The 25125-nt window shown below is 49.2% G+C and overlaps 8 protein-coding genes across 8 annotated transcripts; 5 read left to right on the top strand and 3 right to left on the bottom strand.

The window, feature by feature from the left end:
* Positions 1-6415: 6415 nt before the first annotated feature.
* Positions 6416-8257, top strand: B0H65DRAFT_540885 (S-adenosyl-L-methionine-dependent methyltransferase; the record flags this gene model as incomplete). The annotated part of the gene is made up of 7 exons (XM_062829165.1): positions 6416-6449; positions 6519-6736; positions 7003-7142; positions 7236-7375; positions 7444-7456; positions 7523-7955; positions 8015-8257. 7 exons carry the CDS (start codon positions 6416-6418, stop codon positions 8255-8257), a joined length of 1221 nt encoding a protein of 406 aa, XP_062679063.1.
* Positions 8258-9249: 992 nt separating this feature from the next.
* On the bottom strand, positions 9250-11434 carry B0H65DRAFT_471380 (S-adenosyl-L-methionine-dependent methyltransferase). Its single transcript, XM_062827093.1, has 6 exons — positions 11103-11434; positions 10865-11016; positions 10700-10741; positions 10294-10388; positions 9731-10179; positions 9250-9635 (listed from the first exon to the last, which is right to left on the bottom strand). Exons 1-6 carry the CDS (start codon positions 11298-11300, stop codon positions 9396-9398), a joined length of 1176 nt encoding a protein of 391 aa, XP_062679062.1. The 5' UTR covers positions 11301-11434; the 3' UTR covers positions 9250-9395.
* A 740-nt stretch (positions 11435-12174) lies between these two features.
* B0H65DRAFT_249998 (uncharacterized protein) lies at positions 12175-12838 on the top strand. The gene has a single exon (XM_062822445.1). The coding sequence runs from the start codon at positions 12264-12266 to the stop codon at positions 12741-12743; it is 480 nt and encodes a 159-aa protein (XP_062679061.1). The 5' UTR covers positions 12175-12263; the 3' UTR covers positions 12744-12838.
* A 535-nt stretch (positions 12839-13373) lies between these two features.
* Positions 13374-14272, bottom strand: B0H65DRAFT_540883 (ammonium transporter family-domain-containing protein; the record flags this gene model as incomplete). The annotated part of the gene is made up of 2 exons (XM_062829164.1): positions 14028-14272; positions 13374-13903 (listed from the first exon to the last, which is right to left on the bottom strand). The coding sequence occupies exons 1-2, from the start codon at positions 14032-14034 to the stop codon at positions 13374-13376; spliced, it is 537 nt and encodes a 178-aa protein (XP_062679060.1). The 5' UTR covers positions 14035-14272.
* A 3237-nt stretch (positions 14273-17509) lies between these two features.
* B0H65DRAFT_550611 (uncharacterized protein) lies at positions 17510-19071 on the bottom strand (the record flags this gene model as incomplete). The annotated part of the gene is made up of 3 exons (XM_062829752.1): positions 17510-18010; positions 18072-18879; positions 18962-19071. 3 exons carry the CDS (start codon positions 19069-19071, stop codon positions 17510-17512), a joined length of 1419 nt encoding a protein of 472 aa, XP_062679059.1.
* Positions 19072-20075: 1004 nt separating this feature from the next.
* Positions 20076-20745, top strand: B0H65DRAFT_471361 (uncharacterized protein). Its single transcript, XM_062827092.1, has one exon. The coding sequence runs from the start codon at positions 20308-20310 to the stop codon at positions 20485-20487; it is 180 nt and encodes a 59-aa protein (XP_062679058.1). The 5' UTR covers positions 20076-20307; the 3' UTR covers positions 20488-20745.
* A 791-nt stretch (positions 20746-21536) lies between these two features.
* B0H65DRAFT_408573 (uncharacterized protein) lies at positions 21537-22904 on the top strand (the record flags this gene model as incomplete). The annotated part of the gene is made up of 1 exon (XM_062823822.1): positions 21537-22904. A coding segment is annotated over one exon (1368 nt), but the record flags the coding sequence as incomplete, so codon positions are not given.
* On the top strand, positions 22835-23412 carry B0H65DRAFT_471353 (uncharacterized protein; the record flags this gene model as incomplete). The annotated part of the gene is made up of 2 exons (XM_062827091.1): positions 22835-23251; positions 23321-23412. A coding segment is annotated over exon 1 (308 nt), but the record flags the coding sequence as incomplete, so codon positions are not given.
* Between the last annotated feature and the right edge of the window lie 1713 nt (positions 23413-25125).

The raw sequence follows: 25125 nt of genomic DNA, 5'->3' as shown, positions 1-25125 counted from the left end.
CACTGAGGGGCAGCGATTTATAGCCAGAATACAGACCTCCCACTTCTTTTCGTAGACTTGCACAAGGAAGGCTTGGCGCCAGACACTCGGGCAAAAGCACATTGACGACGGAGGCACCGCTGACGACTTCACCGGGTTCCTACGGGACGAAGGGATAGAAGTTGGCCAAGGCCACGAGATCGAGAGGGTTACGGCGGATTTGGACAGGCTGGTCCATCGGGTTAGACGGCAGGAGGAAGCCGCGAGGGACGACAGCGAGGGAGAGAGCGGTGAGGAGTAGAGCGTTTTTGGTTTCCCCTTTTCTTTTGTCTTTCATTTGTCTTTAAGGATTTCGCCACATCGCTGGCTCGTCCACTGGGCGGTTGATGGAGGTGCTGGGACTACGGCATAGCGTTCCAGGCGGCCTTGGTACGAGGCCACAGAGAGGTCTCGTTGATCGATTAGTAGAAAAACCGGAACTCGGACAGGACTGGGGCGTATTGTGGGTGTCACGGGCAACGAGATTGCCGACGGACTTGCTAAGGCGGGAGCGGAAGGGGGAGAGGTAGTCAATGAAGGCTTGGCTACCCTTGCGCATTCAAGGCGACTTTCTAAGAGGGAGGCGCGTACGGATTTCAAGGCATGGTGGGCCGCGAACAAGCCAGAGTCTTATGCAGACTACCGGTTGGGGGTCACCATCAAGCCTAACGACGAACTAAAAGAGTTGGACAGACGCTCTTTACACCACCTCCTCGCGGCACGATTCTCACCAACTCTGTGTTACTAGCTATCACCCCATTGACGGAGCTACCTACCACCCTAAATTTATGCAAGTGATACGTAGCCGATCGAAGGACAGCTTAGGGGCTATTAGGTAGAGTATATTGAGTGTAGTTCCCGCGTTTAGATATGTGAAACAGGGTAAACGACCACGAACGAATCAATGATGGTGATGTATTGTTGAGTAAGATCTGACTGTGAAGTCTGGAGGTCTAGAAGTAGGGCAAGGGATGTCCCTGTGCGGTGGGGCCACAGCCAGCCGCACGTGACACGGGACACCTCCAACAAGATATATCCCAGTTGAATGAGAACAAGCTGCAACTATTTGTAGATTGTGGATATAACAGAAACCGCTAAATATAAGAACTGGTATCCTTCTCGCTTTATTTTCCATCATTCGTCCTTACAGTTTCAGTTCTATAAACCTTATATCAACTCTATTAACTAGTTGATCCGCCCCGTCTCAGGAACCGTTTGAGTTTCCAAGAGACTAATAACTAAGAGTTTCACTCCAAGACCAATCTTTCTTCCCCTATCAACCTTTCCATACAAGGTTCTACACTGATCATATGCGATGGCATTCAGGTAAGCCTCATCCTTTTTTATTTTTCACCTATATACTAACAATAAGTACTTTCATTGATGATATTAATTATTTGACTACTCTTTCTAAGCAGCTCTCATTCCTTTATAGCGTATTGTCAGTAGAGGAGATCTTGACCCTTACTAAACTAACCTTCGAGAAACTATTTCAAGATTCTGGGAGTGTGGGTGCTTCAATAGGAGTCCTGCGCCATAGACAACAAGGGTTTCTCAATATGAGGGCCAAGGGTCTAGGAGTACTCGCGCTTCTGGACCAGGAAACTGTCTACTTTATCTCATCTATGTCAAAGCCAATCATTTCTACGGCAATGGGCATTCTGATAGATAACTTTCTAAAGTACCAGCTCAAATTCGATACCCCAGTCTCAATAATCCTGCCGGAACTCAAAGGTAGTCCCAGTATAGTAAAGATATATACCAACCAGGAGTTTACCATTGCCGACCTATTAGATTTCCGCTCCTTATTCTAATGGCTGACGAATCTTTGGGAGAGCCCCGATGGCGATATACTATAGTAGATAATAGATCCCATCGTATCACTACTCTAGCATCTCCCAGCCAACGATACCTATACGTCTGAGAAGGCCTTTGTCTACAAGCGGAATTACTTTAACGAATATTTTACTTTATTAACTATAATCATTGAGAGAAAGATTGGGTATTCCTGAGCGGAATTCGTCTATAAAGAGGTTTTGGAGCCATTTGGAATGTATAACACCTATGTCAGGTTGATAGAGGCTGAGAGAAATGATATGTCGAAGACCTTTACTAAGTCGCATTTGGTTTAAGTAACGGGTATCCTGTCTAATCTCTAGCAATGTATAGATGCAAACGGGGTAATCTCTAGGATGAAGGTCATAGAATGCTTCAACAGATACTACGGCTATATTCCATAATCCGTCGAGATTCTCCCATCCTAAGCTTCAAATGCTGGTCATGCAGGGCTGTCACTACTCGCCGCCGCAGTAGGTATTACGTCTACTACCTCTAACCTTCTTAAATTCTATAGTAAGATTATAGATATCTATAACTAAAGACAAGAGGAGCGAGATAGCAACCTACTTCTATATCCGGACCACCTCAATACGCCTCCCGAGCGTAGTATAAAGTATCTCTTCAGTTATATAGAGAGTAGACTCTCCCCTAATCTACTTAATAGTATATACACTTATACTAGCAGTTAGAATACCGTTACTGTGCCAATGACCTCCGAAGAGCAGAATGCCTCACCTAGACTACAATGGCTAGGTGTAGACGGTAATGACGCTAGACGATTAGAGAGTACTATCTAGAGCAAGATCTACGGCGATAATTTAGATTATTTCTTCTTCGTCACCAAGCCCGAATCTTACGTTGCTAATATTAACGCCGAAACTGAAAAACCCCCGCTTACCAACCTAAGCGAGAGTAAGAAACACCTCGCCTTATACTACGGCGGCAATATAGTCGGCGCCACATTTTTCTGCTGGCTACTTCCCGACTACGAAACAGCTGTAGTAGTGCTTTGCAATACGCGAGGGTTCTTATTCGACGCTGCGAACCTGAGCGGGATGTTGTTGATTGAGTGTCTTTATCTCGTTGAGTCAGATGCCTATTATGATATGGGATCTGTTGTTGACGCTGTGAAGAGGGCCTGTGAAGATACAGAAAAGATGGCCAGGACGATATAAATTGACTATCTATATGATCTGGCGAGGTACGAAAATTTACTCGCATTACAGTTTCGTAACCTGGACCCAGCTTCAAACGGAAGAGATATAGCGGGCTTAGAGAGGAGGTACGAACTCACAAACGACGTTTTTATTACTATAACCGTTGAGTAAAGGGGTCTGATCTTATGTTTATATAGTACCAGATATGGGTACTTACTCCACGAGCTGCGCGAAGATAAGAACCTATTAGAATAAATAGGGTTAGAAAAGATAATGATATTCGCCTAACCTATGGCGGAGCTGATACCGACCGGAGTTAAAGGGATAAACAGATTGAAGGTGGAGGATTTTGTGGTAGTGTTCAAGAGGGCGAAGGCGGGTGGTATAGAGTGGGAGGAGTTTGAATAGAATTTTGTGAGGGATAAGACGCTACCGAAACAAAGAGGGGACGTAAACTTGTACGTTTAGCGCTGGGTTAGGGAGAAAGGGACTTAGAGTAATAAAGTAAGTAGGTTAGTTATATTATAGAATGTGGACGTTGGTATCTCTAATTATATTATAAGTACCTGTAAAGATGGTCAAGCTATTTAGGAGTATTTTTCAAGATATAGGGATAGTAATTTAGTAAAGTATTACAGCTAATAGTGAGTTTTTATTTGAATAAGAAAAAGCATTTACACTTTTATATATACGTTTTACTACTTTGTTTCTACTTTAACGATGGTATATTGCGAGATAGATGTAATAAGTCTAGCTAGCTAAGTTTAGAGAAGAGAGTTGAGTAGAGAGTATAAGTCTCAGACTACAACCTCTTATGTAGAGGTAAGTTTAGTACGTCTATATGATGCCTACTATATCGAGCCCGAGCGTCCAACGTCGATAAGACCTCTGGGCTCTGAATGCCTCATATTGAACTAACTGGGGAAATATGACTATAATATGAAGGAGAAGGCTCCTTTAAGCACAAGGGTCTATTCAGCCTGACTATTATTTACCTTACAATAATAGAATTTCTATAATGTTGTCTGAATAGTGCTAAGAATATTCGCATACTTGGTACCTGAGTCTCTGAGAGGGAAATTAGAGTTGCGAAAAAGTACATGGAGTCCTATTCTGCTAGGTTTATCAACCTGCCTAGTGTTGAACGCTCAGTCAAAAACAAGTTTTTAAATATATTAGCCCTAAACTACGAAGATATAAAAGCCTTTCGTCTCAATAGCATCCTATCTCATAAGGTCGGGAATAAATAGCTTTTATATAAGTTGGAGCGAATTATATAGGCTAATCAAAAGTTTAATATTAATATTATTAAATACAACTTAGCAGTCAAACTGGGTCTTCCCTTTCTTGACCTGGCTGAGGTTGAATGCGGTGGCATATCTCTGAACATATCTGATAACAGGCGTTTACAGGTAGTGTAGTATATAGTGTTCAGGATTAATATTGAGTTAGTTGTCTAAAAGAGGGGTTTTATAGTCTATCCTATAGCAACCCCAAAAAGCTTTCCTATGGGCCCCCTATGAAGAAACAAAAATTAAACGCTACCCTTTTACTACATTGCAAAAGGCAAAATTTTAGTCAGTCTCAAAATATTAATAATATTGCCAGTAATAACGATACTAAAGGGAGGGACTATGAAGAAAATGAAGAGTAGGACGAGGAGGAAGAGAAGAAGTAGGACGAGGAGCAGGATGAGGAGCAGGACCGACGACAGTGGTAATTAAAATAGCGATAATGATAATGACGCTGCTATCAGTGTCGGTTGCAGTGATGCCCAAATTAAAGTTGACAGCAACACAAAGGATACTAATACTGATACCGATATCAAATCTGGTCGTCAACTCGCAAACCTAATGATAAATAATGGTGCAATCTTGCAATTTATATCAATCGTATACGCTTAGGATAGTACGGACGATATATTGAAAAGCTCGTTCGCTTCAAAAAAGCCTACAGACGAGTTGTCAATTGCTAGGTACTATGATAATCTACGATGAAAAGCACAAAATCTTAGTATTTTGTACACCGTTTTGGGTATATCAGCCAGTTTTCAGCTTCCAAAGTCATAAAAGAAAATCAACATCGATATCAAGCAAGCAGAAGTTGTATATTAACTGTGTTAGCAGGTCATAGTATTAAAGCGCGGAAGGTATTCACGACGGAAATAGCTGAGGCTCGGAAGATGATGAAGATGATAGAAGGATACGATGGGCTTCTCTACTTTTTACTCCTTGGGTTTGGTAGTGGGTTCACGTTAAGAGCTTATCCACTACGACAAACTGATCACGATGGACCTCCTTCATGTACCTGCCTTAACCTACCTTCTTCATCTGCCTGCATTAGCCTACCTCTTCCCTTCCATCTTGGCATGTCATAACCATGGTGGTTGGCTTGCAACACGCTGCCGGCGCAGCCGCCAACACCTTTGTAGACGAGTCGATTGGCGGAGAGAGCTGCATGCTAGGGCTGCGAAACAGGCTGACGGCGGCGTTGAGAGCGACAAGCCAACCACAGCTCTAGGATCAGAAGCCCGCAGCCTCCAACTCCACTCAAAGTATGCACGTGCCCTATTGTACCTACCTGCCCAGTTACCCTCCACTCCTACTTCCGCTTATGTTTCCGAAACAGACGAATGGTAGGTATTTATAGAAGTAGAGTTGGGGCGGACCAATGAGGTGTATCCGGCACTGACGGTGCTAGCTGATTCGTAAGACGCGGGAAGACCATCAAAGCCGCCGTAGGCAGTTGCAGAAGCAGCGACATTGGCAGGGGGGCTCGATACTCCTGGTTGGGAAGAGGTCTTTATGGTTGTACTGCCGGTATAAGGGAGGGAGGAGCGGGAGGTACCGGTTCCGGCTGTGGGGTTTGGTAATAAGCGATCGGCGCCGGTACTAGTGGTAGGTAGGGACGCAGCACCGGAGAAGGAAAAGCTGGGGGATTAGGATTCGGTTGTAGTAGGAGTTCCGTGGCCATGATGGGCATTACTATGGGGTGCCGGGCAATGGACGAGGCTCGAGCTGCTATATCCCCCGTAAGATTCTGGAGCTGCGTCCATATATATACCGCCATAAGGAGTAGTTTTTCTAGAGGCCGGTAAAGCTGCGGGTTAGTGAAGGTATATTAGTGAAGGTAGGTTCGTGAAGGTAGGTTCGTGAAGGTAGGTTCGTGAACGTAGGTTTCTTTTGTTCACCTAGTTATACTAAACCGCTCTTTTAATAGCGATCATTACATTATGATATCAACCCTTACAGCTTAGCAAATTCTAAATAAAGTCTTGGGCTAGGCAGCGGCGCAACAATCTAGCGTAATTTACAGACAACAAACCGCCCCTTAATAACAATTCTCATAGTGCCACAATGTGACATGTAAGAGAAAACAAAGACTCCTGCCTCATTCATACAATGGCAGCCTCAGAAGACTCTTTTTCGAAGAGGGGTAACTAGGTGACGAGAAATCCTATATATTAGGCCGTTAGTACGCGAAAATACCAAGCATCGACTTTAGCCAACCTCTGCAGTTCACTGACCAATCTTTCAACCCTTTCAATATCCATCCGCGACGATGAGTTCCCTTTCAAAAAGGCACAGTCACCATCACCTGAGGCAAAGTCGCTAAAGGGGAAGGAGAAGTCGCCCACGCCTGGTCCCGCGTCTCCGGTGGCCCACGAGTCTTTAGAGCCTCCTGACCTTCCACTTTTGTCCGGTGCCCATTGGGGCCAGCAGGTTCGTTTCGTCTATACATCCTCTTTTCGGTTTCCACGAGGCGTTTGTTAGGCAGTAGTGGCATCGGTGGCATCTGCATCCGACAGACGCAGGCCCACTGCCCTACATAACGACGGTTGTCTCTCACTTCGTCCGACGACGCTCTTCTCTTCTCTTAGCGAGTGAGTTAGATTAATTAGTATCGAACGAGACATTTATGATTACAGCGTTTTTATCTATCATTTTGAAAATGGCAGATGCTAACGAAAAGTCTTTTATACGTATAGGAGGTGGATGAGGATAATGATTCGACCCTGGGAAGTGATACCGAAAGTTCGACCGTCTCGATCTCTTCTAGTATTTTGTACTACCGTAATATCCTGGGACGAACCTACCACAGCGATTCTGTGACTGACGGAGAGTATTGGTACGTCTGAATTGGAAAGCATTAGTAAGACGAGTGCTGTACCCGTTGATGTTGTGGAGCTGAACTAACTACTGGTCTATATACACCACTCAGGGGCCCTAATGATGCCAAGGCAAATGAGGTATTGGATATCATGCACGAGGCTATGGTTCAATTGTTCGATGGGAAACTGTATACGTCCCCGCTCAATGAGAAGGAGATTGAGAACGCTATTGATATTGGTACCGGCACTGGTAAGCTAATCAACCTAAACTACCATCTCTCCCCTTTACTCAACTTTACTAACCATATGTACTTGCAGGAGTCTGGGCCATGTAAGACCGACCTGTCAGATTCCTGGGTCGATCTTCGATCGCTACCATCTATTTTTCATAAAACAGTGACTTCGCGGACGATCATCCCAATTGCAACGTAATTGGCACCGACATTTCCCCTATTCAACCTAGCTGGGTACCCCCAAACGCCCGCTTCGTGATCGATGACGCATCTACGGAGTGGACCTATAAGGAGGACTACTTCGACTTCATTCACATTCGCTGGCTTACCGGTAGTATTAAGGATTGGGATGCCCTATATAAGGAGGCGTTTAGGTGTGCGAAGCCCGGTGCTTGGATTGAACAACTTGACTGCGATGCTGAACTATATTGCTTTGATGGTACGATGCCTGAAAAGTCCGCCATGGCCGAGTGGGGTCGAATTTGGAAAGAGGTTGGGCGGAAGACCGGGCTCGAGGTTAACGTGGTTTCTTCAAATACGATAGAAAAGGGAATGAAGAACGCTGGGTTCACCAACATTACGTCCGAGGATTATTATGTAAGACTTTCCTTGTCCGTGAGCCCTTGAGACGAGCTGAAGCTGACCCTAAGATTTAGGTTCCCGTTACGCCCTGGTCTGATGATGACGAGAAGATGAAGCAGCTGGGTCTCTACCAGTCCGTGGCGCTGACACATGACATTGAGGGCTTCCTTGTCTATTTCATGACCAACTGCCTGGAGTGGACCCCGAAGGAAATCGCGAACTACGCCGCTGCTGTTCGCCGAGAGTTCAGGGAACGCAAGATCCATGGTGTCGTTAAGTGGCGCATGGTGAGGGCGCAAAAGCCGCTGGATGCTTAAGGTGGATAACCGACGGGAGGCATGCCAGACGCCGGTGGGCGTTGTGAATGTGAATATTTCAGCGGAGGGTAGTATATGTATCGTGCCATGCTCCTCGGATGTCAATGTGGCCAGTCTCTCATGTAAATAGCGATTTGGATATGACTTATCATCATTTGTATGATGTCGTTTTGGAAACTGTCGTTAAAGATCATGGATCCCCTTGCAATCCGTCTCCTCACCCGCTCCCTGCCCCAGTTTAACGAACAAGGCTCACCGCTGTTACTTCAGCCTTACCCGTAACACGTACCTACATGGGGAACGATACCTCTAGATGAGTTAATCCGATGGTGATGATTGCTAGCACAGTATCGTCTCTGACGAAAGTTAGACGATGACCGTCTTTTGTGGACGGAGTTCGTAGCAATTGTGTAGAAGGGGATCATTGTAGGCGCAGGTGGTTGACCGTTTCGACGTGCTTTCGTTTACCAAAACGCCACTGGGGTTTTGTTGAAGGCTGGAAAAGGCGACAACGAAAAGGGCTTGGTTCTGACCAGGGCAGCCTAAATACTTGTAACCTCAAGGGAGTGCCGGTGAATGGGCGGCCCAGTGCCATTCACTGGGCAACCTGGGCACGAACTTCCAACAGGTTTCCTTAGGTAGATATGTAGGTAGTAAGGTAGAGGTACCTTGTGAAGACGCTAGGGTATTATGAAGCTGGTATATATGTTTTCGATATTGCGCTCTTTGATTCCGCCGCTCAACGTGATGACTTGGAGGGACGTCGTGAGTGGAGACTAAATGCTCAGGAAGTTAAAAAAAAAAAAAAAGACATACGTAGTACCCGAGCTGAGCTGAGGAAGGCATGCCGGTGGGGAGCTTTGCGCTAACAAATACTTGGCAAATTCCTTGTGAGCATTGGTGTAAGAGTGTTAGTGCACATTTGGATGCAGGTGGAGGCCGGGTAAGGCTGAAGGCACATGCCCGATCTGGGGTCAACCATGTAAAACAAATGCGACGGTCATCCGAGGTTTCAGCTATGTTGTTTTCAGACTATTTACAGAAAAAGAGATATGAAGCTTGTCCTAAGGTAGAGGTATCCGACCGCCTATCGTGGGAGATTATCCAGCCCCGGTCGGTGTTGTTGCCCAGCCGTACATTAAGCATCCAATGGCTTCTGGCCATATACATTGCGGTAGACGAAGTACCCATGAATATCCTTGTTGTTTATCTCCTTCTTCAAATGTTTGATGTAGTTGGCGATCTCCTCTTTAGTCCACCCCATAACCTTACCAAACATGAACGCTAGAACACCTTCAAGGTCCTGGTTCATAACGGCATGGAAGTATAGACCAACTTCGTTCAACTTCTTGTCCGTGGACCATTGCCCGATAGGCACCTGAAAGTATTCCGTAGTTAGATTCATCCAAATTCTAGGATAAAAAGACGCTTTGGCAATCGCTGGTGCGTAGAGGTGGGAAGCAGAGCACTTACCTTGTAATCCTTCACTACTATGTTCACGAAACCGGCCTCCTTCATTGCGTTCTGCATGATGTTGGTGCTGAGTATATCACATTCAAACCCGATCTTCCTTCCAGCCGCCTGCCACATAGGGCCCCATTGGCCCAGGGCATGAGTATTGTTATCTACGGAACCATCGTCGGATTCGACAGTAGCGTTTGCATCCATATGCTCAATGTAACCGCCCGGCTTGCAGCACCGGTAAGCCTCCTTATACAAAGCATAGCAATCTTTGATGGTGCCGATCAGCCACCGGAGGTGGATAAAGTCGAAGAAATCAGACTTATAGGCCCATTCCTTGTTGTAGTCGTCAATCTCGAAAGATAGATTGGGGGGTACCCAACTAGGCTGGATGGGCGAGATGTCAGTACCCACGACGTGGCAGTTAGGGAATTTATCGGCAAAATCGATTGCCCACAGCCCTAAATGTCGAGTTAGTATTTAAGAAACAGTCACTAAGACAGTGTAGAAGGAAACAGCCACCAAGACAGTGTAGAAGGAAACAGCCACCAAGACAGTGTAGAAAGTCGGCGTACCTGTGCCTGTGCCAATATCAATGGCATTCTCAGGATCCTTGGCAAGAGGGGCATCATAAAGCCTGCCATCCAGACAAATGGTCATCGTATGATGGCTAGAGGTAGGCAACATTTGGTTAGCTACAAGAACTCGAAGTCTCGCGAACGTGGGGATGCCACGACATGGTGCTGACGCTCCCGTGAAGAAGGAGAGCTACTGCAGCTTGTATGTCCCAAATCCAGACAGTCGATGCTATGAGATTCGACGACGGGTCGAAGACAATAGTAGCGCAACCTAACAGCTGTTCAGCAGCCTCATAGGGCCTTGGAGGCGGAGAGACAGCTTGAGAGGCTCGGATGAAGGTACCTCTATGCATGATAGGCCTTTGAGAGATTCAACCGATGGTGGGAAGCATGTTTCACTCACAAAATATCGAGCATTTCATTCTGCTTAGCGTCGTTGGGGCCCCTGCATAAAAGTTTAAAATGCTCGTTAGCGTCGGCTGTTTCCTTATACATGCGCAGTGCTTCATTGTGCGAGGCCAGGAATGACGTGCAAGAGACGCTGGCTATGATCTTGGTCCAAACTTACCAATACTCCCCATCTGTTACGCTATCGCTATGGTAGGTACGGCCGTTTACGGTACGGTATCTGAGGATACTCGAACTAATCGAAGCAGTCGAGCTCTCGACATCACTTCCAAGGGTTGAATCCGCATCATTTTCGGCCTCTTCCGGAAGTCCCTATAGTGGGCAAGTAACCAAGATATGTCAGTGGTGATTCCCATTATGATTGTGACTAGGCGACGGGGAACGTAAAAGGGCCGTACCTGTTCAGCCCAGTGAGATCCCGGAAGAGGGGCCGTTGTTCCAGCAGCGGGAGATGTAGAACCGGGCGTGGGTTCTCTCGTAGCCGCTGGAGTTGAGGGAGCAGGCGTGAGTTCTCTCGTAGCAGCTCGAGTTGCGGGAGCAGGCGTGGGTGATTTAGGTGCCGGCGACTGGGCCTCTCTTTTCGCCGTAGAACTCATGGTGGAATCTCGGATACCCTATCTCCCTATCTTCTTGCTGAAATTCGAGTTTGGGTGAAGAAGATGGAACGGCCAAGAAGTGGTTCGGGTGCCAGGGCCGTCCGATTTATGGAATGAGGTACCCAGTTCATTACAGTCCTATCAAATGTGACAACAGGGGCAGATATCAACTACCCCTCCCTCACCGCCAAAGAAGGAAGGAAGCATTTCTACACATCAGTCCTGGAAAGTTCGTTAGCGCGGGGCTTCACTACGCACTCTTCGCAACTCAACCACCATTCCACCACATTTCATACAAGAAGTTGGTCTCAACCAGAGATGCGTTTTGGAGGCTTTACACAGTATACACATTATTCCATTTTCCGTTTTGAATATGGTTGTCCCGATGTTCTATCATGAAGTTTTACAGACCCCTGTCACAAAAACCGCGCTAACAAACGTTTAAGGACTGATGTGTACATCGTGCACAGTGTGTGGTATATAACCGCAGCGTCTAACCAAAATGGGATGTGTGGGATGTGCTAGCTGACGTGGTGGCTGGGCCGGATAAATCGGCTGTGTACCGGGCAGGTACCATTGTGAATCGACTGTGTGGATTGGATATAGCCAATGATAAAGTCATGTTCGCGCCTGCCAAAGTTCGCCGTAATGAACATCGTGCAATATCCTCACCAAAAGAGTCGTTGGTTCTTACTTCCCTTGCCCTTCATGTTCTACCGCCCTCGCCTCCTGCTCTCTTTGGCTCCAGCGCTATGGCCTGTATCCTAAAGGTACTCTGTATATAACTGTGTGAACGCACCAGTATGACTGACTGGGTGGTGATCTGTGGTAGGCAGGCACGGATTGCGGGAGCATGTGAGCTGGGCTAAACACACGACGGTGAAATATCGAAGGTAATCTACTTGTAAGGCGACAAGGCGTGGATTGGAGGGATAAACGATCAACATATATATCTAGGCACATATGACAACCTTTCAAATCAAATTAGCAACGTGTCTTTTCTTCTCATGTCATGTTTCCTCTTTCTGTTTCCCAATCCATCATGATTTGTGTGGGCATAACTTACCATACAAACAGTATCATACAACGCGTTTGATGTATGGAAATCGGACGAGACGTAGCTGCCTGGACGTGAGACGAAGGAGAGGAATGATTGGGAAAATGCTTGATTGGCGGCTTGTCTGGTTGAAGAGGAAAAGGCGTGCCAGATGTAAGCGTGTCACCATTGACGGCGACGGGCAACATGAATGTAAGTTTGTGATGACTGATGGCTCCGTTCTAAGGGAAGGATCAGCTCTCCGTTGTGTCTTGAAATTCATGCTCGTGCCTTCCTTCCGTGCAGTGCGGTGCAGTTACTCCCTTGTAGTGATGCTCACAAAGAGAACCTCGAACATTGGAACCGAACTCCGATGGGTCCGGGTTGCACGCACGATAGAGATCTGAGATCCTAAACTTCCACGATGTTGGAATCTGGCCAGGGACAACATGGAAACGAATGAGGAAAGTGAAATCATGAACTCGTGAAAGTCGTCAAGGCTTATATCATCATGATTGAAAAGACAATGGGCTCAACAACCAATGATGAGTACGCTCTTGAGCCTGTTGAGGCCCAGTCGGCTGCCAACAACAACATCACCATAGAACATCAATAGAGATTAAACCCATCGAAACGGAGGATGAGCATCGCGCTTTCGGATGTTGTTCACTGACAGTTGACGTCAAGAGCTTGCATGACATCATGACCCGTCGACCCACTGTTAAGCGGAAACCTTCTCGACCCGAACCCGTTGTGCTTCGGTCCAACTGATAGCAGGCAATAATCATGTGAAAAATGCCGAATTTGAACCGGGAAATACAATGAAGTTTTCTTTGAGGTGTAAGAAAGAGTCGAAACTGGGATATTGAACTGTACGAATTGACGTCCATGTTAATGTTGTGAAGTTGCCCTCTTGGAATCGTCAAAGTCTACCGCTAGCAATAACAGGCCCATCTGGTTACGACTCGAAATATTTGAAATTTATGATGAGCTAAGCAAGTAGTGCTTCGTTTACAAAGTCACAGGAACACACCCCTCTAATCCTTCTTCTCAGGCCCCTCAACACTGACCGGTTCCATAACCGGCGTGGGCGCCTTCAACGACCCAGAACACCTCGGCGGCGTGCGTCCATGCAGGATGCACTCGTTCATGTAAAATCCCTCCTCGTCCACGTCCTCCAAATACTTGATATCCAGACCCCTGATCTCCGAGTCCTCACTCGCGCGCAGATGCAAGCCAGGAATCTTGTTGATGATGAACAACAAGATGCATGAAACCACGAAGGACCAGGCCGCGGCAGTGGTTGCGCCGGCGAACTGAAGCCCAAGCTGGCGGAAGTTGCGGTTCCACCAGCCTCCAGCGTAGGAGCTGCCGGATACGCCGTCGAGAGCGGGCACAAAGTTGTCGGCGAAGATTCCCGTCAAAAGATCGCCGACGTAACCGCCCACGCCGTGAAGGCCAAAAATGTCGAGACCGTCGTCGACGGAGAGGAGATGCTTATACTTGACGGCGTAGTAGCAGCTTGTGGAGGTGAGGAAGCCGATGAGCGAGGCTACGTAGACGGGGACTGCGGAAGCTTCGAGTCAGTCAAACGAGCACTGCGCCCAGGAACGTCAGAGTTGCTACGCCCCAGCCGGGTATGCAACTCCTGTCTGTCTTCCACGAGGTTCCTAGAATAAACTCGCACCAACCTGACATGGTGAAACAGAAACAGACTCAATACGACGCCTCATACTCCACCATAACCTTGAGAAAACATAGTACTCTAATTTCTTTTTATTTTGTTCTTGGGGGTAGGATAGAGGAATCTCCAGCATTTTTACAAACTCAATCCATTGATCGTCAACTATATAGCATTCGCTGCCTCCAAAACAACACAATCATCCTCGAATACCTCATCTACGTCACCTCGCTCAAGACTTTCGTTCCCTAAAGCTACGATATCTCAACGACTACACAATACGGAGGGTTGGGAAGACGATAAGGGCCAAGAGCAGTCTCGCCCTACACCTTTGCAACAAATCCCCGCCGTCATCGCCATATCCGCTACCCGTATGCCCGCCCCCGAGCTCCCAGCCGCTCCAGCTACCGGTTCCGTCGATACAGAGACGTCCGCCGGCTACAAGATTTCGTGGAAACAACTCTTCAACAAACTCATCCATTTCTTCCTATCTAAATTGGTCTGCGTGGATAACAAAAGGCCGAAGCAGGTGGAAGTAGGCTTACTTCTTTTCCCCCTACAACATTTCAGAATAACGTTAACACCTGTAAAGAATCTATATTACAGCGTTCCTATATCACGTAGCCATATTCGCTTACTTCAACTATTGCCGTCTGAAAATGAGGACGCCGCAATACATTGTCGGCTCTTCTGCACCGCATTGGACTCAGAAGGCACACGTCCGTACGAGGCCTTATCCTACGTGTGGGGCTCCGAGGCCAAGCCTTGTTCCATCTCTATAAACGGGCGCGACTTGGCCGTCGGAGAAAACCTTCACGCAATGCCGGGGGTTGAGTTGTTTGTTGATTGTGAAGGACTTCAACCCCTTGTGGTCAGTGAAGACTTCAAACGGCTGCTGAGCTCCCGCGAGCTCCGGGTCCCATTCCTCCAACGCCTTGATGATGGCTAACAACTCCTTATCGTAGATATCGTAATTGCATTCCGCCGACGAATGTCGCTGACTGAAATACGCTACCGGGCGCAGAATGCCTTCGTCGTCGTATTGTGACAGCGTGCTACCGCAAGCCCAGTTGGAAGCGTCCGTCTCGACGACCGTTCGTTTGGCCCAATCATAGATACGAAGGGTTGGTCCGCTGCTGAAAGCCTTCTTGAGAGCTTCGAAGGACTTTTGGTGTTGGCTATTCCAGTGCCAATCTTCCGTCTTCTTGGTTAACTCATAGAGGGGGCTTGCAATGATGGAGAAGTGCTTGATAAAACGGCGATAAAAGTTGGCGAAGCCTAGGAATTGCTGTAATGATCTTTTGGAGTCTGGGGCCTCCCATGACATCACGGCAGACACCTTCTGGGGATCCATCTCGATGCCGCCCGGGGTGATGATTAAGCCCAGGTATTTCGTTCGTTTTGTGTGAAACTCGCACTTGTCGATATCGATCTGCAGAACGGCCTTAATCATACGGTTTAGGACTTCTTTAACGTGGCCCACGTGCTCTTCCTCATTCTCAGAGTAAACTAAGATATCATTGAGGTAAGCGGTCGTATAAACATCGAGAATGTCGTGTAATACGTCGTTAATATAGTTCTGGAAGGTCCCCGGCGCGCCCTGTAACCTAAAAGGACACACTAGGGACTCTCAGAGACCGAAACGCGTAATAAACGCAGTAAGCCACTCATGGCCTTCCTTCACACGGATCCTATTGAACGCCGTAATAACGTCCAGCTTGGTAAAAATCTTCGCCTTACAGATAGCGTCGAGGGTCTCTTTAATAAGCAGCAACGGGTACCGTGTCTTCATCGTAACGTTGTTAATCCCTCGGTAGTCCACGCAAATACGGACCCCGCCGCCCGGCTTCTTGAACAGCAGGATGGGCGAGGCGGCCTCGGATTGGGAAGGGCGGATAAACTTCTTTCTGAGGTTGTCGTCGATCCATTTCTTCACGACGACGGCCTCGAGCGGCGACATTGGTCGCGGGCGAGCGTTGGGGGGGTGTTCTCCCGGGCGGAGCTCGATCTTATGGTCGTAAGAGCGGTTGGGAGGCATCTCGTTGGCGCGACCCGGCTGGAAAGCAGCGATCTGATCATGGTAAACGCTCGGTAACTTGGCCCTGATCTCCTCGTCGGTCTTGTCGGGCCTGTTTGCTTTGTCGAGGAACTTTCTGGCGTCCTCCTCGGTTATCTTAGCGAGTTGAACGCGGCGGATTGTCTCTTCGCAGACGGGCGCGTCGGTGTCAAGGTTCCCTGTGAGGACGATCGTTCGGGCGATAAGGGCAGCGTCTCGTTCGTCCTGTGAGGCGGCCTTGCCAGCCAAACTATCAATAAAACTATGAAGGCCGGGGGAAAGACTGTCCTTGTATTGTTCTCCCTCTCCTTCCATAATGTTGTTGACCATTTCTTCGGTCAGGTCCAAGTCCCGTGTCTCCGTAATGCCGGCCAGACGCTCCAGTTGGGTATAACTTGTGACGAACGGCTGCAACCCACGCTTCTCGCAGATGTAGTTGAACGTGGCGGCGTTGAGCTCCCGAATGTCGTTGGGGTTGAAATCGCCGGCTACCTCAGTGGACTTGCGGACGAGAGTGCGGCGCGTGCCCGCGGACACACGTTTGCCGTTGAGTCGGATATGCGGTTCGTAAAGCGCGGGATTCTTGGTTTTGACGAGGAGGGCGGCCGTGCCGGAGATGCCCTGGACCTTGGTCCCGGCCCGGCTGGCCAAGAGTGCCTTAACGGGGGCGCTCACGGTCCTGGGTTCGCTCGAGATCCTTAGGTTCTCGAGAGGGGGTAGCTCCTCGGTTTCCTTCTCCTGGAGCTGGGGATTTCCTCCGCCAGAGGCAGAGCTAGTACTAGCCCTAGTGAAGGTGTTGGGGGGAGGAGGAAAAGGCGGGGGAGAGGGCTGGGGGGCGGCCTTCTTATGTAAGCGAGCCGAGGCCACAGAGACTCGGCTGGTGAGGGCTCGAGGCGCTGTCGTTTGCTCGTTCGTGAGATCGCGAGGCAGACAGCGGCCACGGCAGTCTGGGTGGTTGAAGCGCACACCGCACTTCTCGTAGTCGATCGCAGGCTTGTGGAACTGCATCCATGGGAAACCCAAGATAACGGGGTGGTTCTTGGAAATGTCGTGAACTAAGAAAGTTATCGTTTCCTCGTGAAGGCCAATGCGGAACTTGGCTCTCACCACTTCAAAGATGATGCCTTTGACTATACCGTCAGCCAGAACAAGCTTTTTCGGACGAAGTAAGCGAAAACGGGGAAGGTTATGCTTTTGGACAAAAGAGCGGTCAATAAACGCAAAGGCGGAGCATCCGCTATCAACGAGTGAAACACAATGATCTTTGCGCGAGCCGGTTACAACATAGGAAGACAAGAGTATTGAATTTGAAGACGAACTATCTAACGATTCGATCCGTACCTCTTCCAAATCCTCTGACTCTGATGATGAGTCTGAAACTTGTCTCCACAACGCTAGTAACCGGTCAGGCCTCTGTACGCGACTGGGCACAGAGGCTAAGCGTTTCCCGGCTCGTTGTAGTACTCGTCGCCAGCGGCGGCTGCAGCAGCAGGAGCGGCGTCGGCGGCGCGGACCTCGGCCTGCTGGCCACTGGTGTTGCTGCCTCCGCGATTACCTCCGCGACCACCACGACCACCTCCGCGACCACCACGGTTCTTCTTTCTGGACTCCTTTCCGTCCTGGCGGCCCTTAGAACCATAGTTGACTGAGTTGATACAGCCACGAGCGATGTGGCCGGGCTGACCGCAACGGCGGCACTGGCCGTCACGCTGACGCTGGTCGAGGACCTCCTGGTGAATGATGCCGGCAAGGCCGACAGCGTCAAGGTCCATCTGGTTGCCACCTTGGCTGACAGGGCGTTCGTCGGGGTTGCTACTGTTGCCGCCGCCACCACCGGTGTTGCTGTTGGTGTCTGCTTTGTAGAAGTGATTGGCCAACTTGTTGCGATGGTCGGCGTCATCGAGGTTGCGGGCCACGAGACGGCAAAGGTCAAGCCACTTAACGAACTCGCTTTCGCCGGGGGGGGGGGGGGGGGGGGGGGGGGGGGTTACGGTGAACCAGGGCGTCGCGAAGACGCTTGTTGATCTTATTACGAAGGTGGTGAACCTTCATGGCGGGGTCGAGGTTGCATCGGTCCATGAGCTTGGTCAGCTCGACCTCGAATTCAGAGAACGGCATGTTCTTCTGATATAGATCCGCCAGGCGACGAGAGGCGTCGAGCTTTAGGTCGACGTTGTCGAAGCGATCGCTAAGGTGCTTCATAAAGTCGACGCCGGTCTTCCAGCGCCATTTGTCCTTGTCGGGTTCTATCATCATAGCGTCGAGGTCCGCCTGGACGCTAGAGAGAAGTTCCGGGCCCAGCAGTATGGCGGCACGAAGGATCTTAACATCCTCGGCCTGATAATGGGGGGCGTCGACGCGCCAGGCAGTGACAATACGGAACTTCCAAGCACGGAAAGTCTCGCAGCGGCGAGCGGGATCCTTCTCCTTGCCATCAAACGCGGGAGGGTCCTCGATAATACGTCTGGGCAGAGGGGCGCCAGCTACGATACCGGTAGGGGCCGCGGACATGGTTGCTCTAGGGTCCTCGAGTTCCTGCTTGAGTGCGATGTGTTCGAGATTGAGAGTATCGAAGTCGGCTTGACGGTCGTCGGCGATACGGCGGGCGACACGGTTGTCCTCGAGGACGGAGAGAAAGATACGACCGAGGGGGTCGACGATGGATTGGAAGGCGGGCTCGCCGGCGATCTCGCTAGCGGTGACGAGGTAGTCGCGGGGAACGAAACGAGGTCTCTCGTCGTTGTTGAGACTACCCAGAAAGTGCTCGATGCCGCGAGTGAGGTCGACCTTGACCAGAGCAGCACGACTGACGTTAGTGTTAGCGACGTAATCTTCGGTGAGAACGTCGATAAGGTCGCCGAGATTAAAGGGATCGTAACTCGGGCAACTCAAGTGCCGCGGCGGAGCTGGACAGACCGTTGTCGGTGTCGTTGTCGTTGCTGCCGGAGTGAGAGGGGTGATCGCTACCGTCGTCGGCGTTGAAGTTGATGAATGACATAGGGAAACGGCGACAACTCGTCGACGTAGAACAAAGGGGAGGTCTCTTATCCACTGGATGAAGAGAACAGTCTCTTATTCACTGAATGAAGAGACGGGCACGACCGCTGCGGCTTGATAGGCGCGGAGGTGCGAGGACTAGATCGCTGCGACACGAGGGCGCGACCTAGCTTGACTGGCGGTGCTGGAATCTGCGACTCGACGAGGCGATTCCTGCACGGGTGGATTGCGCAGCTGACTGAGCGCGCGACGACTCCACGGATCTTGGGGTTTGCGCTGTGAACGCAATAGTTAAAAGGTGCAATTAACTATCACGGGCAAAGGGTAGAGTGTAGATGTAGATATGCGTAATTGCACGAAGGAGAAAGGGAACAGTCGCAAGCTGTGCGCAGACTGGCCTTAAGTAGGGTCCCAGCCGCGTAGGGCTGGGAGGACTTGGCCAATCAGGCTGCAGCAGTCTCAGAAGCGGCTGCAGCCTGCACAACGTGCAACAGTCACAGAGGTCTAACCCTGTGACAAATCCTAAATTATTATAGAGACTACAGGTACAAAAATTATAAGCCTTATTATTACTATAATTATAAGTATCGCGGATATATATACGCATACTATAACTAGACCAGACAAAACCATCCTTATCCTACCTCCTATCCCCGCCTACCCCAGTTATAAACTCTTCCCGCAAATAGCTAAAGCGGTAAAAGACTATGCGATCGAGTATTATTACGACTATATGAAGGCTAAGAATCTGCTTAGAAATAAGGTAAGTAAACGAGTAGCAAAAAGTTAGATGAGGAACTGGAAACTTACTATCACTAAATCGTAGCAAAGGTCCTCGAGAACACTCAGGAGAAGCTCATGGTGTGACGGCTGGGACCGTCAAGGGTCTTTCACGTGCACAGATCCCATTGAGGGTGGCTTCCATTCACGGGTTTGGTTCAGATGGTTCAGGTTCTGGGCTTGGCCTGGCTCCCTCCCAGAGTTCAGGGTATAAAACCCAGTCCTCCCCACCGAGCCTTCCCTTTTGGAAGTTTCCTTCCTTCTTCAACTTATTGTCTTCAGTCCAAGTTAGCCATTAGGGTAGTACAGTCTTTGCACATCGTACCCATCCCTGGTTACGCCGTGACAACAATGAACTTACCGTTTCATCACATACAGCAGCCAAAAGACCCTCTGCCGACACAGCCCCTCCTCAGGACTCAAACCCGCATAAGTCGACTCAACAGGTCCCGATTTTATGGGGTCAAGTGTTGTCCTTAAGGGGTTTGGGAATATTGCTTTCCAAAAAGGCGATTACAAAGAAGCGGAGAGACTCTACCGTCTAGCATACCAGTCCGACAGTAGTACAAACGAAGAACAACGCTGTCTCAGCTTGCAAAGATACACCAAGGACCAGAGAAGGTGCTTTTGGTCTTAACGTCTACTCGGGGTGGTAGAGGCAAGATCCAAGGTGGACAGAGGTAGGCTAAGGCCCAGCTCTGGCACCCTTTTCTCCAAGAGTGAGCATTGTGGCTCGGCGTTGTCGGGTTAGTAACCTCGCATACCTCCACCCACCATGATGGGAAATATGGAGGGCATCCAGACCAGACAATCCCCTCTTGGCCAGGTGACCCTTCGAGCCTAAGTGTTTTATCTTCGGTGCGGAGTTGTTCTTTTGAAGCTTCTGATTGGCCGAATTTGCTTAGGACCTCTCTCGAAGTGACGGTGATCCCAGTCTAGGAGATTGGCGTCTTACTTGCAGTTGTGGGGGCAGGCGTCGCATTCAGCTTTCCCGGAAAGGATATCTTCACACTACCAATGGCACATGCGGTTGGTAGCCGACCCACGCCAGACTGGGAATTTGGGCATTAACAGGTAGTGTCCATTAGGCATCTTGACACCTAGGCTGATCTGGAAGGCCAGGCGTCAACAGCTAATGCCGCAAATGTGCACATTTCACTAGCACATCCGCCTTCCCACAGCTTTGAGACCACCTTTGGTTGGGATGAGTCTTCTAAGCTGCAAACCAAAGTTTGGGTACGCTACACCTTTGAAGTTTTGGTTGGCCAACCAGTTGGACAATATTCATCTCCTCGTTCCGTTCTGCCAACCCCTCGCTTTCTCCCTGAACATTGCAAGACGATCAACTCCTTTAATTCACACGTTTGATCTTGTAAGCAAGCATTATACACATCCCGAAGCACAATCCTTGCAACATGAAAAGGTCCTGGTCTGTCTCCAATTCTGGTTCGGGTTTCTCCAATGCCAATACCGGCCCGGGGACTCAGTATAATAACAACGCCGCCGGGCCGCAATACAACTACAACTACTATAGATGTAGGTTTCCACCACGGGTGATGATGGTATGGGCCTGTGCTAACATCCCATAGCTTCTTACTCTGGAACTGATCAAGAACCTGAGCGCCCCAAATGTGAGAAGCAAGGTCAGTATACTGATTCCTCACCACGTCTCCATCAAAACTGACGAGGACAGAATGTCTACAATCCCTCAGCTTCTCCAACATTGACGCGCGCCGTCAGGATATTTTCCTGGCCCACCCTAACACTGGCGATTGGATTTTTGAGACCACAGAATTTCGACAATGGCGCGACCGCACTGATTTATCAAAACACAATGGAGTGCTTTGGATCAAAGGCCATCCTGGAACCGGAAAGTCGACGCTGATGAAACATATCTGGAGATACTGCCAGCGGGAATTTGAGGACCATATCGTTGCTTCCTACTTCTTCCACGCTCGAGGTGACTCACTAGAGAAGACACCTCTCGGCATGCTACGTTCCCTCGTTTGTCAACTTCTCGATAACGATGAACAATCGTATCAACGCTTCCTTTCTCTCTTCCGCGGAAAGAAACGAATCCACCAGATATGGGAATGGCGAGAGGCAGAACTCAAGGAATTCCTTCATTCCGAAATGCAGGTTCGACAATGGCCGCCACTCGTCATTCTTATCGATGCATTAGACGAATGCAATGAATCACAGGCCCAGAACGTGGTGGACTTCCTCGAAGCTTTGAGCATCAGTGAAGTGAATGTCAGAATTTGCTTATCGAGTCGCCATTATCCAAACATCAGCATGGAGATATTCCAAGAGCTGGTTGTAGAAAAAAAGGCCGGACATAATACCGACATTACTAAGTACGTCTATGATAAGCTGGCTATGGCGGATTCACGCATTGCACGCATTGAGGAGGAGGTACTCAATAAGGCATCAGGTATCTTTATGTGGGTTGTGCTCGTCGTCGCCATGCTGAAAAAGGCACATGCCAATGGCAAGGTCGAAGCGATGAAGCAGAAGTTGCGCGAGGTGCCCAGTAACCTTGACGAGCTGTTTTCGAACATCCTGAGCAAGGAAAATCCGGATAAGCATGAGACGATCTTAATGCTTCAGTGGGTTTTGTTTGCAGTACGAACCCTAGAGCCGGAAGAGGTGTACTATGCCACGCTGGCCGGCACCGGTGTCACAAACCTAGGACCTTGGGATCAGTCACAGCTGACAGCTGACGACATCCAGCGGTGCATAACCTACTCGTCGAAAGGGCTCATCGAGGTGCCTAAAGCCGAGAGTACGGTTCAATTTATCCACGAATCTGTCAAAGATTTCCTCCTACGAAATCAGCGACTTCAGAGTCTGGACCCAACGCTTGGGTCGAATCCCATCGGTCAATCCCATGATCGGTTGAAAACTTGCTGTTTGTCATTCATCGAAACCAACGCTTCGATTCTGGATGACATCTGGATGGATGGTGACTGCATCGAGAGGTATGAGTTTCATCTCAAATACCCCTTTTTGAAGTACGCATCTTTGCATTGGCTCGATCACGCTGAGGCAGCAGAGGCGGGAAATGTCTCACAGGTAGAATACCTAAGGGGGATGAAAGAAGACCATGACGTTGAGCGACTCTCACTGGCTCATACATTCTTCTGCCCTGATTATTGTGAAAAGGACGCCGACCTGTTATACATTTCCCTGCGTCATGCACACAACAGGGTGGCAAAGATTCTTCTCGAGTATAGCGCCGACATTAGCCCGCAGGGCTGGAATTATGATCGTGCCTTACACGCGTCTGCAGTCACTGACTCCGCGGTGATGGCGAGGCTTTTTCTCGAGTACGGCGCCGATCCTAATGGCTGGCTCGGACGCTATACCCCGCTCATGAATGCTACACGCTACGGATCTGAAGAGGTTGTTAGACTTCTCCTCAATACTGGCAAGGCTGACGCAGGTGCTAAGGATGGGGATGGACAGACAGCGCTGCATATGGCGGCAGAGAAGGGGCATGAGGCGGTTGTTAAGCTACTTCTCGATACCGGCAAGGTTGACGCAGATGCTCAGTATAAGGATGGACAGACAGCGCTGCATATGGCGGCAGCGTATGGGCATGAGGCGGTTGTTAAGCTGCTTCTCGATACTGGCAAGGTTGATGTAGGTGCTAAGGATAGGGGTGGACGGACAGTGCTGCATATGGCGGCAGCAAATAGGCATGAGGCGGTTGTTAAGCTGCTTCTCGATACTGGCAAGGTTGATGTAGGTGCTAAGGATAGGGGTGGACGGACAGTGCTGCATATGGCGACGGGGAATAGAGGTCAGGCGATTGTTAAGCTGCTTCTCGATACTGGCAAGGTTGACGCAGGTGCTAAGGATGAGAATGGACAGACAGCGCTGCATATGGCGGAGAAGAATGGGCATGAGGCGGTTGTTGAGCTACTCAGGCTTGCATCCTAAGAGGCAGGCTTGGAGGACAACTCCACCTCAAGTCAGCCGTTCACAATCTTTCCTCTTGCAAGAATTGATCTTGGTTTACTCCCCAATCTTCATTATTTACTCCCTATTGCTTCCTATCGTATTGGGAGCCCCTCTAGTCGTCGTGTAGATAGGTGCCGTAGTTGCCGTCACCGACGGGATTGCAGTGGTGATGCTTGTATGGTAGCCGACGTAGAAACAGGCGGTTCACGTCTCGCATATAATACTGACCGCACCTGGGTGATAAAAGTGAAGCAACGAGTCGAAGACGAAAGAAACGAGTCGTAGACGGATTGTTGAGGTCAAGTCCGTGAGCTATCTCTATGTTGACATGAATAAAGACGTCGAAGTTGCAGGCTTGTCAGCTGAAATATTGTGACAAGGGCTGTGTGCAGGGCTTGGAACAGTAGTTCAATTCAACTAGTAAACTACTTTGGTCTCGAAGGCCTTGTTGATCCCTTTCAACCTTCAACCAAAGGCTGGGTTTCAAGGCCTTCTTATGCCACAGAGGTTTGGTACGTACTGAGGTACGTACCGGGCCTTGTTGAGGCCTCAAGGTATCTATCTAGCGGTCTCATACATGTGGATCTTCCTGAGTGCTTTCAACCATTATCCTTCTTCCTTCTGACGCCAGCCTTCGTCCGGTCACCCTTTGGCTGTGGTTGCTTCCTGTTACGAACTTAAGCGACACAGGGGCTGACCAAGCCCTTGGGACGCAACAGCACTGTTAGAGATGGTTGAGTGTAACCTCAGACGGGGATTGGCCGGAAGGGCGCTCACCACGGGAGAGTGCTCACGGTGAGCCACTGCTCACGGTGAGCAGGAAGGCATCGTGAGCCAACATGCAAAACAGGCACACAGGCAGGACGGCCAGGAGTATAAAGGGACGACTGGAGAATTCAGATTGTCAGATAGTTCGACAGTAGTCAATTGATCATTATCACCGAGACTAGTATAACGCTACCATACTTGTTGTGAACCTTTTGGCTTCACCGAACGACTCTGATAGTTCTTACCTTCAGCTATCCCACTTAGGCAGATCAGACTGCCGTTCGTCACACTATGCGAGCTAGTTTTCTCTCCTTCGTAGAACCTTATCCATTTATTACGCACAGTACCAGTGCCAACCCTACTGTTACTATTACAAAGTCCATAATAATCAAGGTTCGGCTACTGGAAGAGAGCTTGTTATGACCGCGACTGAGAACTGTGCTAGTATACCCATACCGCGGATATTGCGCTTTGACAAACGTTAACGGGGCTACTCCCAAGCGGATGTTACTTTAGACTCAAATGCTTGGTGTTAAAATCG

Source organism: Neurospora tetraspora (genome assembly GCF_033439725.1).
Source record: "Neurospora tetraspora strain CBS 560.94 chromosome Unknown B0H65scaffold_6, whole genome shotgun sequence".
NCBI classification, from domain to species: domain Eukaryota; kingdom Fungi; phylum Ascomycota; class Sordariomycetes; order Sordariales; family Sordariaceae; genus Neurospora; species Neurospora tetraspora.
Note: the sequence above shows the minus strand (reverse complement) of the source record. Positions and strands in the feature narration are given on the sequence as shown.

Coding starts and splice junctions, on each gene's coding strand:
- B0H65DRAFT_471361 (XM_062827092.1), top strand. CDS start 20,308: ATGGGGTCAAGTGTTGTCCTTAAGGGGTTTGGGAATATTGCTTTCCAA.
- B0H65DRAFT_471380 (XM_062827093.1), bottom strand. CDS start 11,300: ATGAGTTCTACGGCGAAAAGAGAGGCCCAGTCGCCGGCACCTAAATCA. Junction 10,389..10,699: donor AATGAAATGCTCGATATTTT/GTGAGTGAAACA, acceptor GCCTACCTCTAG/CCATCATACGATGACCATTT. Junction 10,180..10,293: donor TGATATTGGCACAGGCACAG/GTACGCCGACTT, acceptor CTCGACATTTAG/GGCTGTGGGCAATCGATTTT.
- B0H65DRAFT_249998 (XM_062822445.1), top strand. CDS start 12,264: ATGACAACCTTTCAAATCAAATTAGCAACGTGTCTTTTCTTCTCATGT.